The sequence below is a fragment of the Falco biarmicus genome, chromosome 8, assembly GCF_023638135.1.
Source record: "Falco biarmicus isolate bFalBia1 chromosome 8, bFalBia1.pri, whole genome shotgun sequence".
NCBI lineage: Eukaryota > Metazoa > Chordata > Aves > Falconiformes > Falconidae > Falco > Falco biarmicus.
The window spans coordinates 65072400-65089029 of record NC_079295.1 but is presented as its reverse complement, the minus strand read 5'-3'; the positions used below and the strand labels follow the sequence as shown (position 1 = coordinate 65089029).

Here is a 16630-nt window from a genome sequence, read left to right as displayed (position 1 = left end):
AGTTAATCCCTCTAGATGACTCCCAAGGGACTTTTCAGTGCTTTTTTTTTTTTTTTTTTATTATTCCTTCCAAAATGCCGCCAAGACATCTACCCATATTCTCTTCCAACCTTGACCTAATACTTTGATTTTGGAGGAATGTGTGCAATCCCAGGCAGCTCTACCAGGGAGCACAGATCCGAATAGGTGAAATACCAACAGCACCCTCTCCCAGGAGGGCCAGGGCTCCCCGGAGCCACCCCAGCGGCACAGCTGGGAGGGCAGCGACCGCAGTTACCTCGATAACAATAATGTAAGAAAGGCCGCTGAGACACTAACGAGACACAGAGCCAGGGCACAGCCAGTGGTAACTGCCCGGCCAGCCCATTGTTTTTCAGTCCTGCAGCTGGGACTCAAGACCCTCCCGCACTCCCCCCACACTTGTTGTTCTCCGGCGTGAGTCACATCCAAGCAGCATTGCTCCTTGCACATCTGCCTCTGGCAGCAGCTAGGGTGAAGCAGGGCATGGTTTCAAAGCCCTTGGCCACCACCAGCAGCTCCTCCCCGTCCGTATGGCACACGCAGACCCACTGTACCTGTCATGCACTCTCTCGGTTGTGGGTGCATTGGCTGTGTTTTCTATTTCCCAAGCAAATAGGAATCTATCCACAGTACAGTGTGAAGCTGTTTTTTTTTCCCACATGAAAAAGAAGACCAGCCAGCATCAGAATTCCACATCAATGATTACAAACCTTGTGCTTGGCCCCTACTACTGCTCATACTGCACTACTGCCAGAACTTTAAGCTACTGATTTAGTCATTCTAACTTATTTGCATGAATACTGAATGTGCAGGAATGAACTGCAGAGTAATAGCAAGCGCCTGGTGGGCTCTTCAAAGCAAGAAATACCGAGACTTGCTGGTGCAGAACAAACAGTGAGTTTATTGCTTCTATCGGTACGGCTTGAGCCCACTCACAGCAACGACCGAACTACAGACCTTTGCCCTAACGTGGCTTACACTCAGCCAACACTTTCTTTCGATCCTCACAAAAGTGGTAAGTATAAAAGAAGTGCTAAAGGTTCTTATTACATTGTTACGGTGATTAGACAATAAAATAGTACAAGACCTACAGCGTATATTTGTTTTGAATGTAGCTCAAGTAGCAGCACTGCTTCTTTGACAGGTACCTCTTAGGTGTTTTCATTGTATTGTCCAGATTTTTGTGTGGCAGTATCAAATGTGCATCATTGTTTTTCTGTTACAATTAAAAAAGCGTATCTGAATTTACTGCTAAGGTCTAGATATCAGATAAAGTATTAAATAAATATTCATATTTAAATGATCTCTATGAATTGCAATAGGAGTGAACTGAAAGCAGATGCATTTTCATTGTTGGCAGGTTTGTATCTGCACCAGACCAACATATGATTGCACAGAGATCCCACAACTGCGGCAATGAACGGCTGAAGTGATTCAAGACCTTCAGCCAACTCAACATCAACCAGATTTGGAAGACTTTGGAAGTTACTGAAAATGTATTGAAGTTGTTGGCCTGTCAAATTAATAAAGTGGTTAAAGATCTCCTAAGCATGATAACAGATCTTAAGGATAGGAAATAACCATTACACATCTAAACATTAATTAAAATAGCCAAAAGAATTATTGCTTCTGCAGAACAACCAGAATTTCAAACCCTGCTCAGGCAAGTGCACAAAAATGCATTTCTGTTTAAATTCTGGATGAAAAACATATGCATGACTCAAAGTTTGGTGACTGTATGACCTCAGAGAACTCACTTCCCACCTTTGTGCGGCTTCCTCATCTGCAGGAAAGGATATTGTTTTCTTAATTCAAAGGCTTTTTTTTTCTGAGGGTTACTTAGCTAACGATTTACACGATCTTTGATATCCTTGAGTCCAGCACATTGTAGAACTAAAAAAATAAAGTTTACATTTGAAAAACCAGGCAGTTGTTTTGATTAGCATATATGTATCCATTCTGAAGTGGTTTATTTTGTAAACATACATGGCAAGTCTGCCAGCTACTGCAGCTCATCCACAGTTCTCAGCAAGCCTGACACTAACACAGACACATACTTGTTATGGCACCTCGGTCATTTAACCCTTTTCCAGCAAATAACAAATGATAGAAAGCCCACAGTGCACATTCCACATGGAAAGATGTATTTGGATCAATTTTCAGTGCACACCACACCACAAGAACATGGCAGACCCAAATACCCATTTTGTATCTTAAGTAACAGATGAGAAATGCTTTTCTCCAGCAGTATTCCTCATTCAAACGCAGTTCAAGAGTAGCAATCAGGCTGCAAAGGATAGAATCATGAGCTCAACTTCTGTCAAACTGCTGCCGTGCAGCCAGGCTACAGGCATACCTTTAAGGTCAACGGGACAGCACTGACGTGCTGCTGAGTGGGACTGAATACAACTGTGTGATGCCAACCCCGCGTCCCACTGCGCCACGGAGCTGGGCCAGGATCTCAAGGCGCACGAGCTATCCTGCATCCTTAGCCACACGCCTCGGGATGAGGAGGGATGGCGTTTCTGGACCACAAGAAGTGCGATGGCAACAAGGGAAGCCGACAGGTTGCCTGCTCAGCCACACCGCATCCACCACCTACGGCACTGTACCCACGCCAGCTTGCTCCAGTTGCACCCCCTCCTTCCCATTCATTACCATGATCCCACACCTCCACAGTAAGCATAACGACACTGGATCATTTCCATGGGCACTGCCACTCAAGGACTGTAACTTCACAGCAAAGCAGAGCCGAACAACAAACCGGTCTGTGATGAAATCAATGAAAGCTCAGCTGCAACCGTCTAGAACCATTTCGTAGGCAGTGCCAGAAGAGGATAAACAAGCGTACTTGAATTTCAGGTTTATTACACCTTGGTGCACAGTCTTTGTTCTCTGTTCCAGCAGTCAGGCTCTTGCCCGAGTTCTCCTCTCAGTTCTGCTAGTCATCTAGCCTATAACAGGGTCATCTAAACTCTCCAGAGCTCAGTTTCACCCCAAATTAATGATATGCAGATAGTAACTGGTCTGAGAAACAGTTCTGTACAAGTTTCATTCTTTATATGTTGTTTGCAGTGGAAAAGAATAAACAGCACACCGGTGGGGCATTCTTTCTTGGTTTTTTTTTCCCCTCAGCAGCCTCATATGACCTCCCCTAAAATGGCGAGAACTGCTTCTCCATTGAATTACTTATTCCAGTAGAACAATCCAAAAGTTACTTGTTCAGCATATCTTAAGGATCTGTGCCTTTGAACAAAGTCAACATGAAAACAAAAGAAATCTTCAAAGAAATTTTCAAAGAAAGGACTCCAGAGTTAGTCTGATTTATCTGTTGGGATAATTTTCTCCACTTAGAACTTCAGAGACATTAAATAACAATTTTTAAAAGTCCATAGTGTCTGCTTGACTAAAAAATAGCAATTATATTGTGTGTGCTAATATATATTAGATATAACAATTTAGCCTGGAGCGTCATCATTGCCCAGTCCTTCCTGCTTGGCTCTTCCACTCCAGACCTTCAGCCTTATGACTTTCTTGGTCAGGCTGTGGGGAGCTGCAAGGGGCTCCCCACGGTGCTTCTCTTTGCCAGCCACATGCAGTGGGCAGAGCCTGAAGCTGTTCATCTCCCAAACAGCTGTAAGCACGCTTCCCTGCATCATGCCTGGATTCCCCCATGGCTCCTGGCTGGTCACTCAGCCCGTGCACACCAGTTGGATGCAGGAGGCTGTAGAAAGCCAGGTGACTGGGAGGGGGTTTTCCTCATTGACTAACTCTGGTTAGGGCGCATGAGGAAAACCACTGTGGTCCCACACGGGACAGAGCAGTGGTGTGAAATTTTGATCACGTGCAGCTGTTTGGACTGCAGAGGACTGACAGAACCGCCCGACAGCTCACACACAGCAAACGTGTGCGCAATCGCACCACTTGGGTTGTAAACCAGCACGAACAAGTGCTCCCTGTGGGAACAGTCCCACCAAAACCTCCGCGACCACAGACCCACCCAGACAACACAAACACTCCTGAGAAGAACATTTCATTTTTTCCCAAATAGCTGCAGAGCTGTTTTGCCAGGACCTGACAACAGGCTTCACTGAACAAGGGAAAGGGCACAGACAACCAAGCGTGGGCACTGCCCGACAGCATCTCCGCATTTTCTTGGGAACATTCAGATGACCTAAGGCCACATTCACAAACTACATAAACCTGAGAACCGTGTGACACCACAGTGAGAAAGCCTTCCTTCAGCCGGTCCTGCTGCTTGCTTATTTGCACAATAAGTGCAGAGTTAACAGTAAAGCAAGAAGCATCGCCAGGAATAAACAGACTCATTTTCTCCTAACGCTTCGCACGCCCTCCCAGATGGTTTCCTGCCTCCGCCGCCTGGGGCACGGTGCAGCCTCCCACCCCGCTGTCCGGCCCGGGGGGCTTTGCCCGGCTGGAGGGGCTCAGCCCGGTGCCCGCGTCCCCGCCCGCCGCCGCGTACCTTCCGCGTGGCAGCTGGAGGAGAGGATGGCGCTCGGCGGTCTGAAGATGTACGGCAGATAGCGCGAGAAGCATTTCATCTTCCGTGATTAAAAAAAAAATAAATATATAGAGTAAAAGGGAAACAAACCCGTACAAAGCTAAAACAAACAAACAAAGCTAAAAAAACATTAAAGAAGAAAATAACGCAACCTCTCCTCAATCCATGAGGCTCCGCCGGCACCCGGGCAGCCTACAGGGCAGGGGCGGCGGGGGCTCGCTGCGGGGGCTGCCCGGGGGGAACCGGCCGGCCGGCCCCCATGCTGCCGGCACGGCGGCCCCGGCCCCGGCGGCAGAGCGGAGCGCCCCGGCCCAGCCGGCACCGCCGCTGCAGCGGCCGAGGCGCGGCCGGCGCTGCTGACTAAGCCCGTCCTGCCGCGAACACACCCCCGGAGCTCCGCGCCCCGGCCCCGGCGCGGCCCCGCGGGGAGGCGCAGACCCGCGGCCCAGCGGCGCCCCGAGCCCCGGGCACCGGGCGGGGAGGGCGGAGGCTCCGCCGCGCCCGCGGCGCTTGGCAGCGGCTGATCAGCGCCGGCCGCGGCCGGTCCGCGCTTGGCACCGGGCAGCCCCCGGCCCGCACCCCCCGGCCCTTCCTCAGCCCGCAGCCCCCACCGCTTCCCCGGCCCGCAGTGCCCGCAGCCCCCGGTCCTTCCCCAGCCCGCAGTCCCCGGCCCGCAGCCCCCGCCGCTTCCCCGGCCCCCGCAGCCCGGCGGCGGTGCGGGCAGGACGCGTGAGCAGCACGCAGGTGTGAGGAGCCGCAGGGTTCGTGGTTTGCATCCCCGCAACGCTCGCGGCGCAGCCAAAGCGCAGCCCAGCGCCCCCGCACCGGGGGCTGCCGGGGCACCGGGGCAGGTGCCGCCCGGGGAGGGGGGTCGGTCCCCGGCCCCGGGGCTGTACAGCCCTGCTGCTCAGCCCTCCCGCGATGGGAGGGCAGCTCTAGACCAGGGGGTAACCAAAGGACACCAGAAAGGCACCCACAAACCACAGGGTGCAAGTTAAACCACAGTGCAGAAACACATTTTGCTGGAGCGTGGGATCTTCTGAGGCAGGGCTCTTAATTCAGGTTTCCCAGCACCCAGCTGAACCTGCAGCATCTAAGTGGAACAGACCTAGATCAATATTGCTAACACTTTTTCAATCACAGCCTGCTCTTTAAGGTAGAAATCTCTCACAGCTCAGTGCACTCCAAACTCGCGCTGCCACAGCCTGCTCAGGTGCACACGATGGAAAATACCACAGCATCAAGAGGGCAGGTTGGAAGGAAACAACATAAGCTGCTGATGCTCATACACCCCATTTTACTGCTGTTTAATTACTCTAGGGACAGTTTTTTTGGTTTAGGACCAAACCACTCACCACCCTTGCCTGCTGTTGTTACTGTGTGTGGAGCACTGGGTCATTTTACTCTTTGGTTTCATCATCTGGCTGCAGCCTTTCTGACTTTGCTGTCATTGGCAGGTGGCAGCATGACTGCATTTCTCTCAGAGATGCAAAGCACCTGTGCCAGTGAAGAGAGAAGCTCTTCATTTCACTTCAGTATCTTTCTTTTTATTCAAAATACCCTCTCTGGATGTGGAAAAAAATATCCAGGTCTGGGCTGTGAGCCATGCAAAGCCTTCCTTCTTAGAGCTGACGGCTCGCTCTGCGTCACACAGAAGTGAAGGCTGAAGATCAAGTACTACAGTGTATCTCAAGCCTATCCCAGGAAACAAGATATGAAATAAAGAGGCAGTATTTTATAAAGCGCTTTTCATGGAAAGTCACTTTATGTGCTCATGTGTGACTCACACAATGAGATTATTTAATATACTAGCCTGGAAATGGAAATTACTCTCTGAAGCAAACACATTTATGATATGTAATTCATGTGTATGTACATCTATCCACACACATACACTTTCACATGCAAACACACCACCAGCATCACAACCAAAAAAAAGCCCAGTCCTGTACCTAACATACTCTCCCGAACTTCCTGCTCAGCCATGGTGAGGCCATTTGTACCTGTTGGCCAGATTCAACAAACCAATGTGGTCACGTTTTTGTTATTGGCTTCACTGAAGAGAGCCTTCAAGTACTGCCTCTCAGCCTTCACTGCTCCGTGAGTCCAGGTTACCCCAAGAAAAAATCATAGGGGTCCCTTCCTGTCCCCATGCCTCTGGATTCCTCCAGCACTGGGTCTCAAATGTGGAAAAAAAAATAGCTTATAGCCTTCACTTGATAACTGGTTACATTAAGAAAAGGATAGTGAGTAAGAAGAGGCAACCTAGCATTTTATTAATCCTGAACTAGCAAACAAGTACTCTGGACTGTTAGCAGATTTGCAGATTCTACAGTAAAAGCACAAAACTTTTGTAAGCACTTCTGCAAAAAAAGACCTCAGTGAAAAAATATTTTGGCCTTAAATGCAACGGAGTGTTTTTTCCCTAGGGATTTAACAAACTTAAATATTCTCCTGAGTCTGGGGCCCCATACTCTCTCAAGGCTACAGACTGAAACCCTTCTCTGCAAAAGCAGGGTCACAGGGAGCTGCAGGTGGGGCTGGGTGGGTGGCAGTCACCATCCCACCGGGGAGGTCAGGGCTCTTGGCGGAGGCTTGGGCTGCCTCCCTCTCTCCTCGGTCTTACAAGACTGTGCTTCTAAAGAAAGCATCACACTTCGGGAAATACAACAAAATAGAAGAAATAGATCTAACAGGCCAGCTCAGTTCCTGCATCTGAATACCCACACGAGCAGCTGCGAGCAGCTGCTCTTCTAACAACACTTTTCAGGCACTGCCCCACTTGCTAGCAAGCTCTTTCCCCAGCATTATTCCCATGTCCAAACCCGCTCAGCTGGAGGGATGAAACACTGCTGGTAGTGCCTACACTCCGGTTTCAGGCAGCCACCATGGGCACGGTGCTGCCAGGGCAGCCAGTGTGTGATGGGCAGCACCGCGCATGCTGCATCCCAGTCACTGGCCTGTGCCTCGTGCCGCCAGTCCACAGCGCCGTGCCCAGGGACATCGCTCACCTCCTCTGCTGCGCCAACAAAACGGACACAAATTTCCATGCGCTTATAAGAGGTAACACAAACGAACACGCTCTGCACATGGGAGGCAGGATTTTATCACTGTTTGTTGGGCCTCCCTACGGCAAAAACCATTGCCCATACTGGGAGGGTTAAGAGAAGAGGGATGTGGTAAGGGTTTCAGCTGTCCTTGAGGGATAAAGAACATATAGGGAATAAAATGTGAAATGGAAAGGGGCAGGAATTAATGGATTAATGGGCAATGCAATAAGAGAAAGGAAGATGAAAGTGTGAAATGAGAATAAGAAAATGGAGGAAAATGCCCGGTAAGAAGTTTAAACCAGAACAATCATAGGAAGAACAGAACTGAATGAATAAATTCAACTTGAAAGTCAGAAAAATTGAACGCATCATGTATTTCTTTTCAGTTGTCCATGTTTTTGCAGTCCACATGTTGGCTAAATGCTGAACAGATGTGCTTGCACATAAATAAGTGCCTAAGTGATTGAGGAGCACAAATCACCCTGAAAGCTACTGAGTATTTGTTCCTAAAATCCCCCAGCTGCCTGCATCAGTCCCTCCAGCATAGACACTTATCTGTAGAAGTGTATGCGCTGCAATTTGTTCTAACTCCAGATACAAGAATGAGAGCCAGGTTATACTTATGTCACCCAGAAACAGAATCCAACTGATGCCAGCGAGGATGTTACAGTGGGAGAGACTGTCTTGTAATTCCCTGAAAAATTCTGTAAATAACAACTGAAACCCAAAAGGAAATCTATTTCAAAGACTATTGATATGATTAAGCCATAATGCCTTCAATTGAATTTTTTGGATCAATAGTTAATTTTAGAAATCCATCTTTTTCAAGTGCGTGAGTACATAATGAAGGCAGAAGCGAGAAGAGTATAACTTAGCTCTTTGCCAGCAGTTTCCAACAGCACAGTAACAAACTTCTGCACACTGATGAGGCAAGATGTACATGACAAACAAGTTATTTTTGATCACAGCGACAAAAGGAAAAATAAACTTACCTTCTGTCACCCCAATATCTATAGTTCCTTTTACTTGGCTAAAGCACCACAACACATCCTGCATGAGGCTTCCAAATCCTGCCAGGGAAACACATGCAGAAAGAAGATAAGATACGATTGCATTGGTGTACAGATTGTCCTTTTTCAAATGAACACACACACATGCACATACGAATTGGCACACAAAAACCTGCAATGCCTGTGTGAAGATAAATATTTGCTCACCTGGTATCATTCTTCCATACAAAGTCCGAAGCTAGCACTGCAAAACTGAAAACATTATGCCCGCGTTATGAATTGCCCGTCTGTTTGTTTTCTCCGTACCATGGCAGGGCTATTTCGAACATGGTGCAATTGGAGTCAGTCCCCTCTACATCACTGGCAGCATCACAGAAGAGTCAGGAGGCCCTGTAGTCACGGTCTTTGTCACAGCCTCTCTCCATCAGAATACTAATGCCCCCAATCATTTCCAGCATTGTTGAAGAGAGTGAAACAGAGAAAAAGAGCACCACGCTTACTACCACAACAAAATTTTTTCCAGTCTGTGGTTAGTGGAGTCGTGAACTGCTTGCAATGAACCCAAGCAAAACGAAGCCACTTTCCAGGACATCATAATGTTGTAATCAAAATTTGCCTGGAATCAGAAGTGCACTGTAGTTGCTTTAAAAGAATACAGACATTTCTATTATAAGGTGTATTATTAAACTGTAGCTGTCTCAGTTGTGCTTGCTCCTCTAGCAATACTCTGTGTTAAGCCACTCTGAGAGATATTAGGATTTTATCTACTGCTGCTTCTCATTTTCTTGACAGCTCAGCAGAATTTCCTTTCCTGTAATGCAGTTTTCACTGTAGTACAAAAAAAAAAAAATAACCCACCACCTCAAAGGACAACTTGCTTCCTTTTATCCTAACACACATTTTATCTCAAAGCAATTTCCAGACACGAAGAAAGCAGCACAATGGAGCCATGAGGACGGGGAATGTCATCTTATCTGCTTTATACACAGGTGAGACGTGGCACAGAAATTGTGAATGTTTCGCAGTCGGTGAGTGCGATCCTGGACCCAGGCAGGGCATTGTGTTATGGGAGACCCATATATGGTACTTCCCTGCAAAACACAAGGAAAACACGGAACTGGGAGATAGTGTGTAGCTGGAGACATAGCTGAGGCTGGGCTGTCTCACAGCCTACCAAATGTCTCTGTAAGATTTCTGTCTGGTTTTATTTAAATCATGATAAGTTTTCCTGCGATAATATAGGTCAATATATATAATATGTATTAAAAGTAATATAACTATCTCCAAGACATAATAGATACAAAGTCCAGAATGAGCTTTATTGGATGATTCAAGCCAAATACAGGGGAAAACTGGAGTTTTAAGAATATGAAAGGATCTGAAATCTGAGGGTATGGGACAGCTTGATAAGACTATGAAAGAATATTGTTTAGTGAGATTCAAACCTTGAGATGTCTGAACAGTGGGAACAGCTGCAAAACATGACAGGAAGATGTGGAAAAACTGGCATCTACAAAAGCAGGTCTGAACATCATTGTGTATGTTGGAACATCACATTGGAACATCACATCAGTTCTGCTAGAAGGTTTCAAAAGTGAGTGGACAACATGGGCAAGAGGAGCAATATTGTGATGCCCTTTCTAGAAAGCTCCTCTGTATCACTGTCCAGGTCCACTCAGATAAACTCCTCAAGGGAAGAAGGATTTGTGACTTCTTCCTCTTGGTCTGGGAGTTTGATGATGCCAAACACGTTTCTGAAAAGAGGGCTTGTTGTGTTTCCCAGAACCCTGGCTGCCCATAGGGGCTGGTGGGGGCAGGCGGGCAGCGCAACCCCTCCACAGTGCTTTCCTCGCTGGCCGTGTGCCCGGCTCCATTCAGCGCCTGGCGTAAGAAAAGCTTCTCGCTATCAGAGCGTGCTGCGTTGGGTTTTTTTTTCATGAAAGGAAAAATAAGTGTTTAGAGGAATTATTTATAACTCTCCACTCATTTGAGGGCCCTGGAAGTGACACCTTTGACACGTTTGTGGAACTGCTCCGAGAGCAACGGGCTGCCTGCCCATTCACTGCACTGTGTTATGCAGCAGCTGCTAACGCAAACTCTTTGGGCATGGTTTTAATTCAGAGGACAGACAAAGGCAGTATCTAATATGGCCCTGCTGGGGTTTAGGAAGCCTTATTTTGTCACTGAAATCGGGACTAAACCTCTTAACACCAATGTAGCCCTAAGCAGTAGGCATTCTTTCTATTTACAGCCCTGGATGTGAGGGGATCGCTCCACCCAACATGCTCACGGAGCTATGCGAGGGTATGTGTTACAGCAGAGTGTTTGCACGTTCACCGTGCATTGCATATTCATTTTCATTCATGCACAGGGCTGGTTACAAGTTTCTCACTTCTAATGCAAACGCCTGCGCACCCTCAGACAGTGCTGCTGAAGCTGCTCACTAACTCCACATGCTTCCCCAGTGGGATTTGCCCTCCCTCGGGGGGGCTAGTTGAGTCGGAGGTCGCGATCTCCCACTGCCGCAATCACCTTTGTCCTACTTTCAACTAATTTTCTGTGGATTGCAGCACCTTATCAGCTTTTCTCCTCTTGCGACCAGAACTTCCTTGCTCAGAGGCTTGTTTCTGCATAACTCAGATAGTGGTGTGCTTTCCCCCACCCATTCCTTCTTTCCCATCCCTCCCAAGGCTGCCTTCCTTGGTTAAGAAGTCCCTTCGTTTGTCACTTTTAAGAACTTCCAACAACTTTAGAGAGTCAGCTTGGCCTAGACTGTGCACAGATTAGTTTAATGTATAGCTAAACACTAAATCTGAGTTTGGTAAATTGGGAGTTTAGACAACCATTTCAGAAGATTCCTGCTGATAACAAATGGTTCTGGCTGCAGCAGCAGGTGATCCCACACCTCTCCTGCCGAGCAGGAGGCTGAGGGCCCTGACTAGGCACTGGAGATGGCACTGGCCATGGCAGCTCCCTGCCAGCCCCCTACCCTCACTCCATCAGTGCCCCTGCACGGTGGCCATGCATGGGCAGCCCGTGCCAGAGAGGGGACAGGGGTCCTCGGGCCCACCCAGGTGCCAGGACAGTGATGGCTGCTCCTGGCCGGTGACCGGCAGCCTGGGCACGGGGCTGCACAGCTGCCATCGGGCTGGTAACAGCAGCAGCTGCAGTTCAGCACCAGCCGCAGTCACACGGTTGCTTGGAGGGAAGCGAACTCAAGGGAAAGCTGTTTGTGGGGGAGAGGGGTGTGTGAAATGCCCACCAGCATCCGAAAGCCTGTGGCTTTCCAGAGGCTCTGTGGCACTTGCCCAAGACCAGGCTTGGGCATCTCTCCAGCTCTCGGCAGTTTGCGGGGCTCTGCCTCTGATCTTCACTGTCATGAACATTGGTGTTCAGTGATTTTTTTGCCCAACAGCCTTTGACAGGATTTGTTCCTGTCCTTGCTTTGGAAGGTCACACATTTACACCCGGGATCGTCTATTCCTGCATTGCGCTGGATGAGCACGGCAGCCGGGCCCCCTCTGCCCTTGGTACCTCCTGGCTCCTGGGGTAGAATACTGCTACGTTACGGGAACCAGGTGGGGAAAAAGACTTCACTGAGTCCCCATTTGATTTAAAGCATGCTGTCATGTTTTTCAAGTTTTATTGCTGACTTAGCTTCTGTAAATTCTCTGTGGACAGTGTAGCGATCACCTGTAATTCTTGGGCTCATTTCTTTCAAAACATCGGTTCTCGCTCTTAGGATAGGATTTCCCTAATGAAGTGCATGTCTTGTGATATTGATGTATAAAAAGGCTTACCTGCAAGCTTGGTCTCTCCTCAGCATGCAAATTAAATGCCTTTTCATTCTAAGAGTTTGAAGAACTCTTTTAAAAATCAAATATGCCTGGCGAAAGGCTGCGCATGGGTATTGATTAGCTTTATGATGTCTGCGGCCGACTGCCTTGCATTCAGGCCTGAAATGAGGTGAGTCACGCACACCGTGGGGCAGGGGGAGAGCAGCTCGCAGACCTGGTATCTCGAGAGTCTGTTAATACTGGTGGGAGCGGGGGACGTGCATAGAGAGCACTTCTTGCTGCGTGAGGTTATGATAGGTGCTGGTTATGGAGTGGGAGCAGGAATACTTTTTACTTCTCAGCCCATCTATTGACACATCATGTGCCCATAAAACAGAGTTAACTTCCATGTGCATCTGTTTGCACCACTGTGAGGCTGAGCTCACGAGTTGTTAGAGTTGTTAACGTTCCAGCTCCCTGGAGGAGAGCTGTTACACACATTTTTGTGCACAGAGCTATTCACAAAGCATTAATTTCTGCAGAAACTTGCTTACAACTTTTGTTTCCATTCTATGATTTCCCCCTAGTTGTTTTTTGTGATGTAAATATTATGGGAACATTTTTTTAAAAAATCAAGAAAATGAAGATTAGGTGGTTTTCATGGTGGCAAAAGAAGAGAAACACGTTAAGTGAAATGAGGTGGATTTCCTTCTGTACCTGGCCATGTCAGAAAACAGACTCCCCTTATTCCAGGTGTAAGTGGAGCTGGAGGGGGGGAATGCATGCTAACCAGAAAGTGAATAACCAAAAGTGAAAGCAAGGCCGAAGCAAAGGGAAACCCCTTGGCACAGGGAGCATGAGCCAGGGCAGCATGAAGGGGCAGGTGAGGATCCTCAGCCCGAATGGAGAGCAGCTTTTCAAAAAGGGATGTGGGGTGGGAAGGGCTGGAGGGACAACAGCCTCTCATAAAACACTGTGGTCTGCTCCTTATTTCTCCCTTCACACTCTCCTTCATCTACAGCTTTTAAGATGTCTTCAGTGCATTTGTAGCTCTAGTGAGTTCGATAATGTGTAGAGATAACTGAGCTGGAAGGAAAACAAGTTTGATAGAAGCTGATACACTGTTCTCTGCATGGATTCTGCAGCTGACTTTGCAGAAGCATTGATACCTCATCCGCTAGTTTAAAGCTGCAGTTCCCAGCATGGCACAGCCAGTGCCACGTAGGCAGGACCGGGGGTACTCGGCAGCCTCAGGTCTGCCACTCAGGATGTCTCTCTGGTGTTTTTTCTATTCCAGTACTCCAGAAGTCAGAACCAGTTGACAGTAGGTTAAGAAGAACGAGGAGATGTGGGAATAACAAAGGCAATCTTGTGTTAATTTCTTGGGAAAACTGAAACCTTTGGAGTTGTCGTCTTTTCATCTTGCAGCCAAACAGAAAAGCATGGTGAATTCTACTGTGCATTTGTATGGATCACTGATATGTAGTGAATGAATCTTGCAAAAGCTGCTGCTGGCAAAGCTCAGTTTAGTGAAATAACTTCCATCTATGAAAAAGTAATTCTGTCCAGTAGCCACAGAATGGATCTGCTTTCGGAGCTTCAGTTAATCTTTCCATTAATACATAAAAGCTTTTATTCAACAGTCTTCTCTACAGAGCATGTCCTCCCTCTGGAGTAGTTAGATTCTGAAATCCTCTTCTGCCTTAAATTCTAGTGACCTCTAGCTGAAGAGGCTTAGCACTTCACATACTATAGCCACCAAAAGCCAGAACTTGGTGTGTTCCCAAACACACCAAACTTGGTGTGTTTCCAAACAAGAAATCTTGCAGGGATCAGTGTGTTTAAAAATTATTTTTTAATTCAGGCATAGATACATATATATGTAGTGGGTGCAGGTGCCACTGTGCTGTGGCCTGTGGCAAAGGCTGTGGGAGTCAGTGAATGGGCTGTCACATACACACACACACACATTATTTTTTTAAGCTGGGTCTTTAATATTAGCAATTTTAAAGTCACAGTACTTTTAAAAACAAAATTAACTGCTAGGGTACCTGCAATCTGCATTGCTTTAGGTGTTTTCTGTTGTTTAGTAGCTGAAACCTTAGCTCAACCCAGGACTGCTTTCTGCTGTACTGATGGACTTTGTGTAGGGCAGTTCAGTATGACAGGGTTGACCATGCTCTTTTTTTCCTGCCTCTGCCAGTTACTTCATTAGTACAGGTATAGTTGTTGCAATGTAGCAGCCTACAGGCAAGGCACGTGATTTGTTGTATGCACAGTTACATCCCTTCATAAACGCATCCAGCTGTATCCTGGCAATTCTCTTATGAGTGAATCGATGGTATCCTTCATTCTGCTGTCTTCAGGAAAGAAAGTCAAGAGATGTGTTGTATCCAGATGGACAATGTTCTTGACCTTGTGGGCCACAGTTAAGTCTTGTGGCTTAAATTTGTAACTCTGGTGTTACTGAGTGCCAGTGTGAGAAAGAGCTCTGGAAATAGGACTGTAGAATTGTTTAGGTTGGAATAGACGAGTCCTTGCTTCCATACGGGTTAGACGGGTCAACTGGCAGCAGGGACAGCTTTGCCCATCCCAAAAAACCTCGCTCCCTGCTTGTGGGAGAGGCTGTGCTGCTGGCGGGGAGCCGCGGCTGCTGAGCGTCGGGAAGCGCAGCGGAGGGAACCGGCTCCAGCAGCTGCCGCCGCCGGGGCTTTAGGGAGCACGACCCTGGGCTCCCCACTCGTGACTCCTCCCCACGAGCAGGGCTCGCCTTCCCGTGATGACTCTGGGGATAGAAACGGAGATGTTGCTCTCCGTTAGCTCAGGGAAGGAGAGCTTCGGCCAGCAGTGACCCTGTGTGGCTGATGGCAGAACTGCTGTCCCTGCGTGGGGACCTCGCCCTCCAGCCCCAGCAGGCACAGGCAGCAGCCGGAGCTTTTGAGGGCTGAAAGCCCTGGGGAAACTGCGCGAGGTAGATTAAAACATTCAACGTACCGGTCTTAAGCTTGATTAAATACGCATCTCGATACCTATGCTTCTGAACAAATGTCCACCTGCAAACCAACACAGAATACCTCAAATTCAGTGGAAGCTTTGGGCACTCATGTACAAGTGAGCCCACTTTCACCACAAGAGATGCCAGCAGTGGATATTAAAATCCGACACATGGAAGACATACCATAATGTCAAAGTTCACCAGAGCGTTACAGCTGAGAGATGGCTGCTAAGTCTATCCAGGACAAGAAGACTGCCGGTGGATACTCTGAAAGGTGAAGTCCGACCTTGGGCAGGGAAGGGAATCTCAGGCCTCCTACAGCTGAAGCTGTAGATAAATCATTAAACATTCCCCGCAGCATGAACTTGTTATCCAGCCTACCCGAGATGCTTTTATTTCAGCCACCCTTTTTGTTTCTGTGGGGTAATTACTGGATCCCCATCCTTGTTGCAGGGCTGTGCAGGTGGTCTCCCAGGGAAGAGAGCTGGGCTTCTCTGTCGGGGGGCTGACCTGCCGCCAGTGCCTGGTACGTGCTCCTGTCCCTGGGCTGGGTGGTGAGGGCGAGTCCTTGTCCAGCGGCAAGGTGAATCCAGCCTCCTCCTCCTTCTGCAGCCCATATTTATTTTTCATACAATTTGGTGCGTTTGATGAGAATTCTGTTTTAGGGGAACCCAAGCTGTGTTTCAGCTTGTTGGTTCTTCTCCGAGTAATACATGACTATGGCTACGGTTGGGTAACTATTCCGACTCTCGCTGCCCTGGGCAAGGACTGGTCTCCTTAGGAGCTCCAGGAGGCTGAGCCGAACACGAGAGGGAAAGCCAGCGTCCAAAGAATACGGACAATGGGATGGGAAACGTGGTGTCTCCCTTTGCATGGGATCCTTTCAGATAGGGATGTGCCTGGACAGAGGGGGCGGCGTGCCCACCGGGGCTCGGCTTTACTGCGGGCAGAGCCGCGGGGGCCGAGCTGGGCCGGGACCCCGCGTTGCCGCGGGTGGGGGCTGCGCCCCGAGGCAGGCGAGGGACGGACCCCCGGGGAGGGTGGTCCCTTGCTGCGAGACAGGAGCACAGCCCGACCCCCGCCCTTGGCAAAAGCGGCACAAATCCACGCCATGACACGAGGCAGAATAGGGAATAACGCCCCGCCGGCCGCGCCGCGCAGGGCACAGTCCGGGTCCCGCCCGGGAGCGGCGGCAGCGCCGCCATCGGGGCGGGCCGGGCGGCGGGGCCGGTCCCTCCCCCGGCCGCGGGGGCTGG

The 16630-nt window shown here is 48.8% G+C and overlaps 1 protein-coding gene across 2 annotated transcripts in view; it reads right to left on the bottom strand.

Annotated features, from left to right (window-relative positions):
• Positions 1 to 5009, bottom strand: part of PPP2R2B (protein phosphatase 2 regulatory subunit Bbeta) — a 100757-nt gene extending 95748 nt beyond the window's left edge. The window contains exons 1-2 of one of the 2 annotated variants that reach the window (XM_056350255.1): positions 4696 to 5008; positions 4505 to 4583 (exon numbers count right to left, since the gene is read on the bottom strand). In XM_056350255.1, the coding sequence (XP_056206230.1) occupies positions 4505 to 4583 (79 nt within the window). In that variant the 5' untranslated portion in view covers positions 4696 to 5008. Of the gene's footprint in view, positions 1 to 4504 lie in introns of both variants that reach the window. The other variant, XM_056350253.1, reaches the window with a different exon arrangement.
• Between the last annotated feature and the right edge of the window lie 11621 nt (positions 5010 to 16630).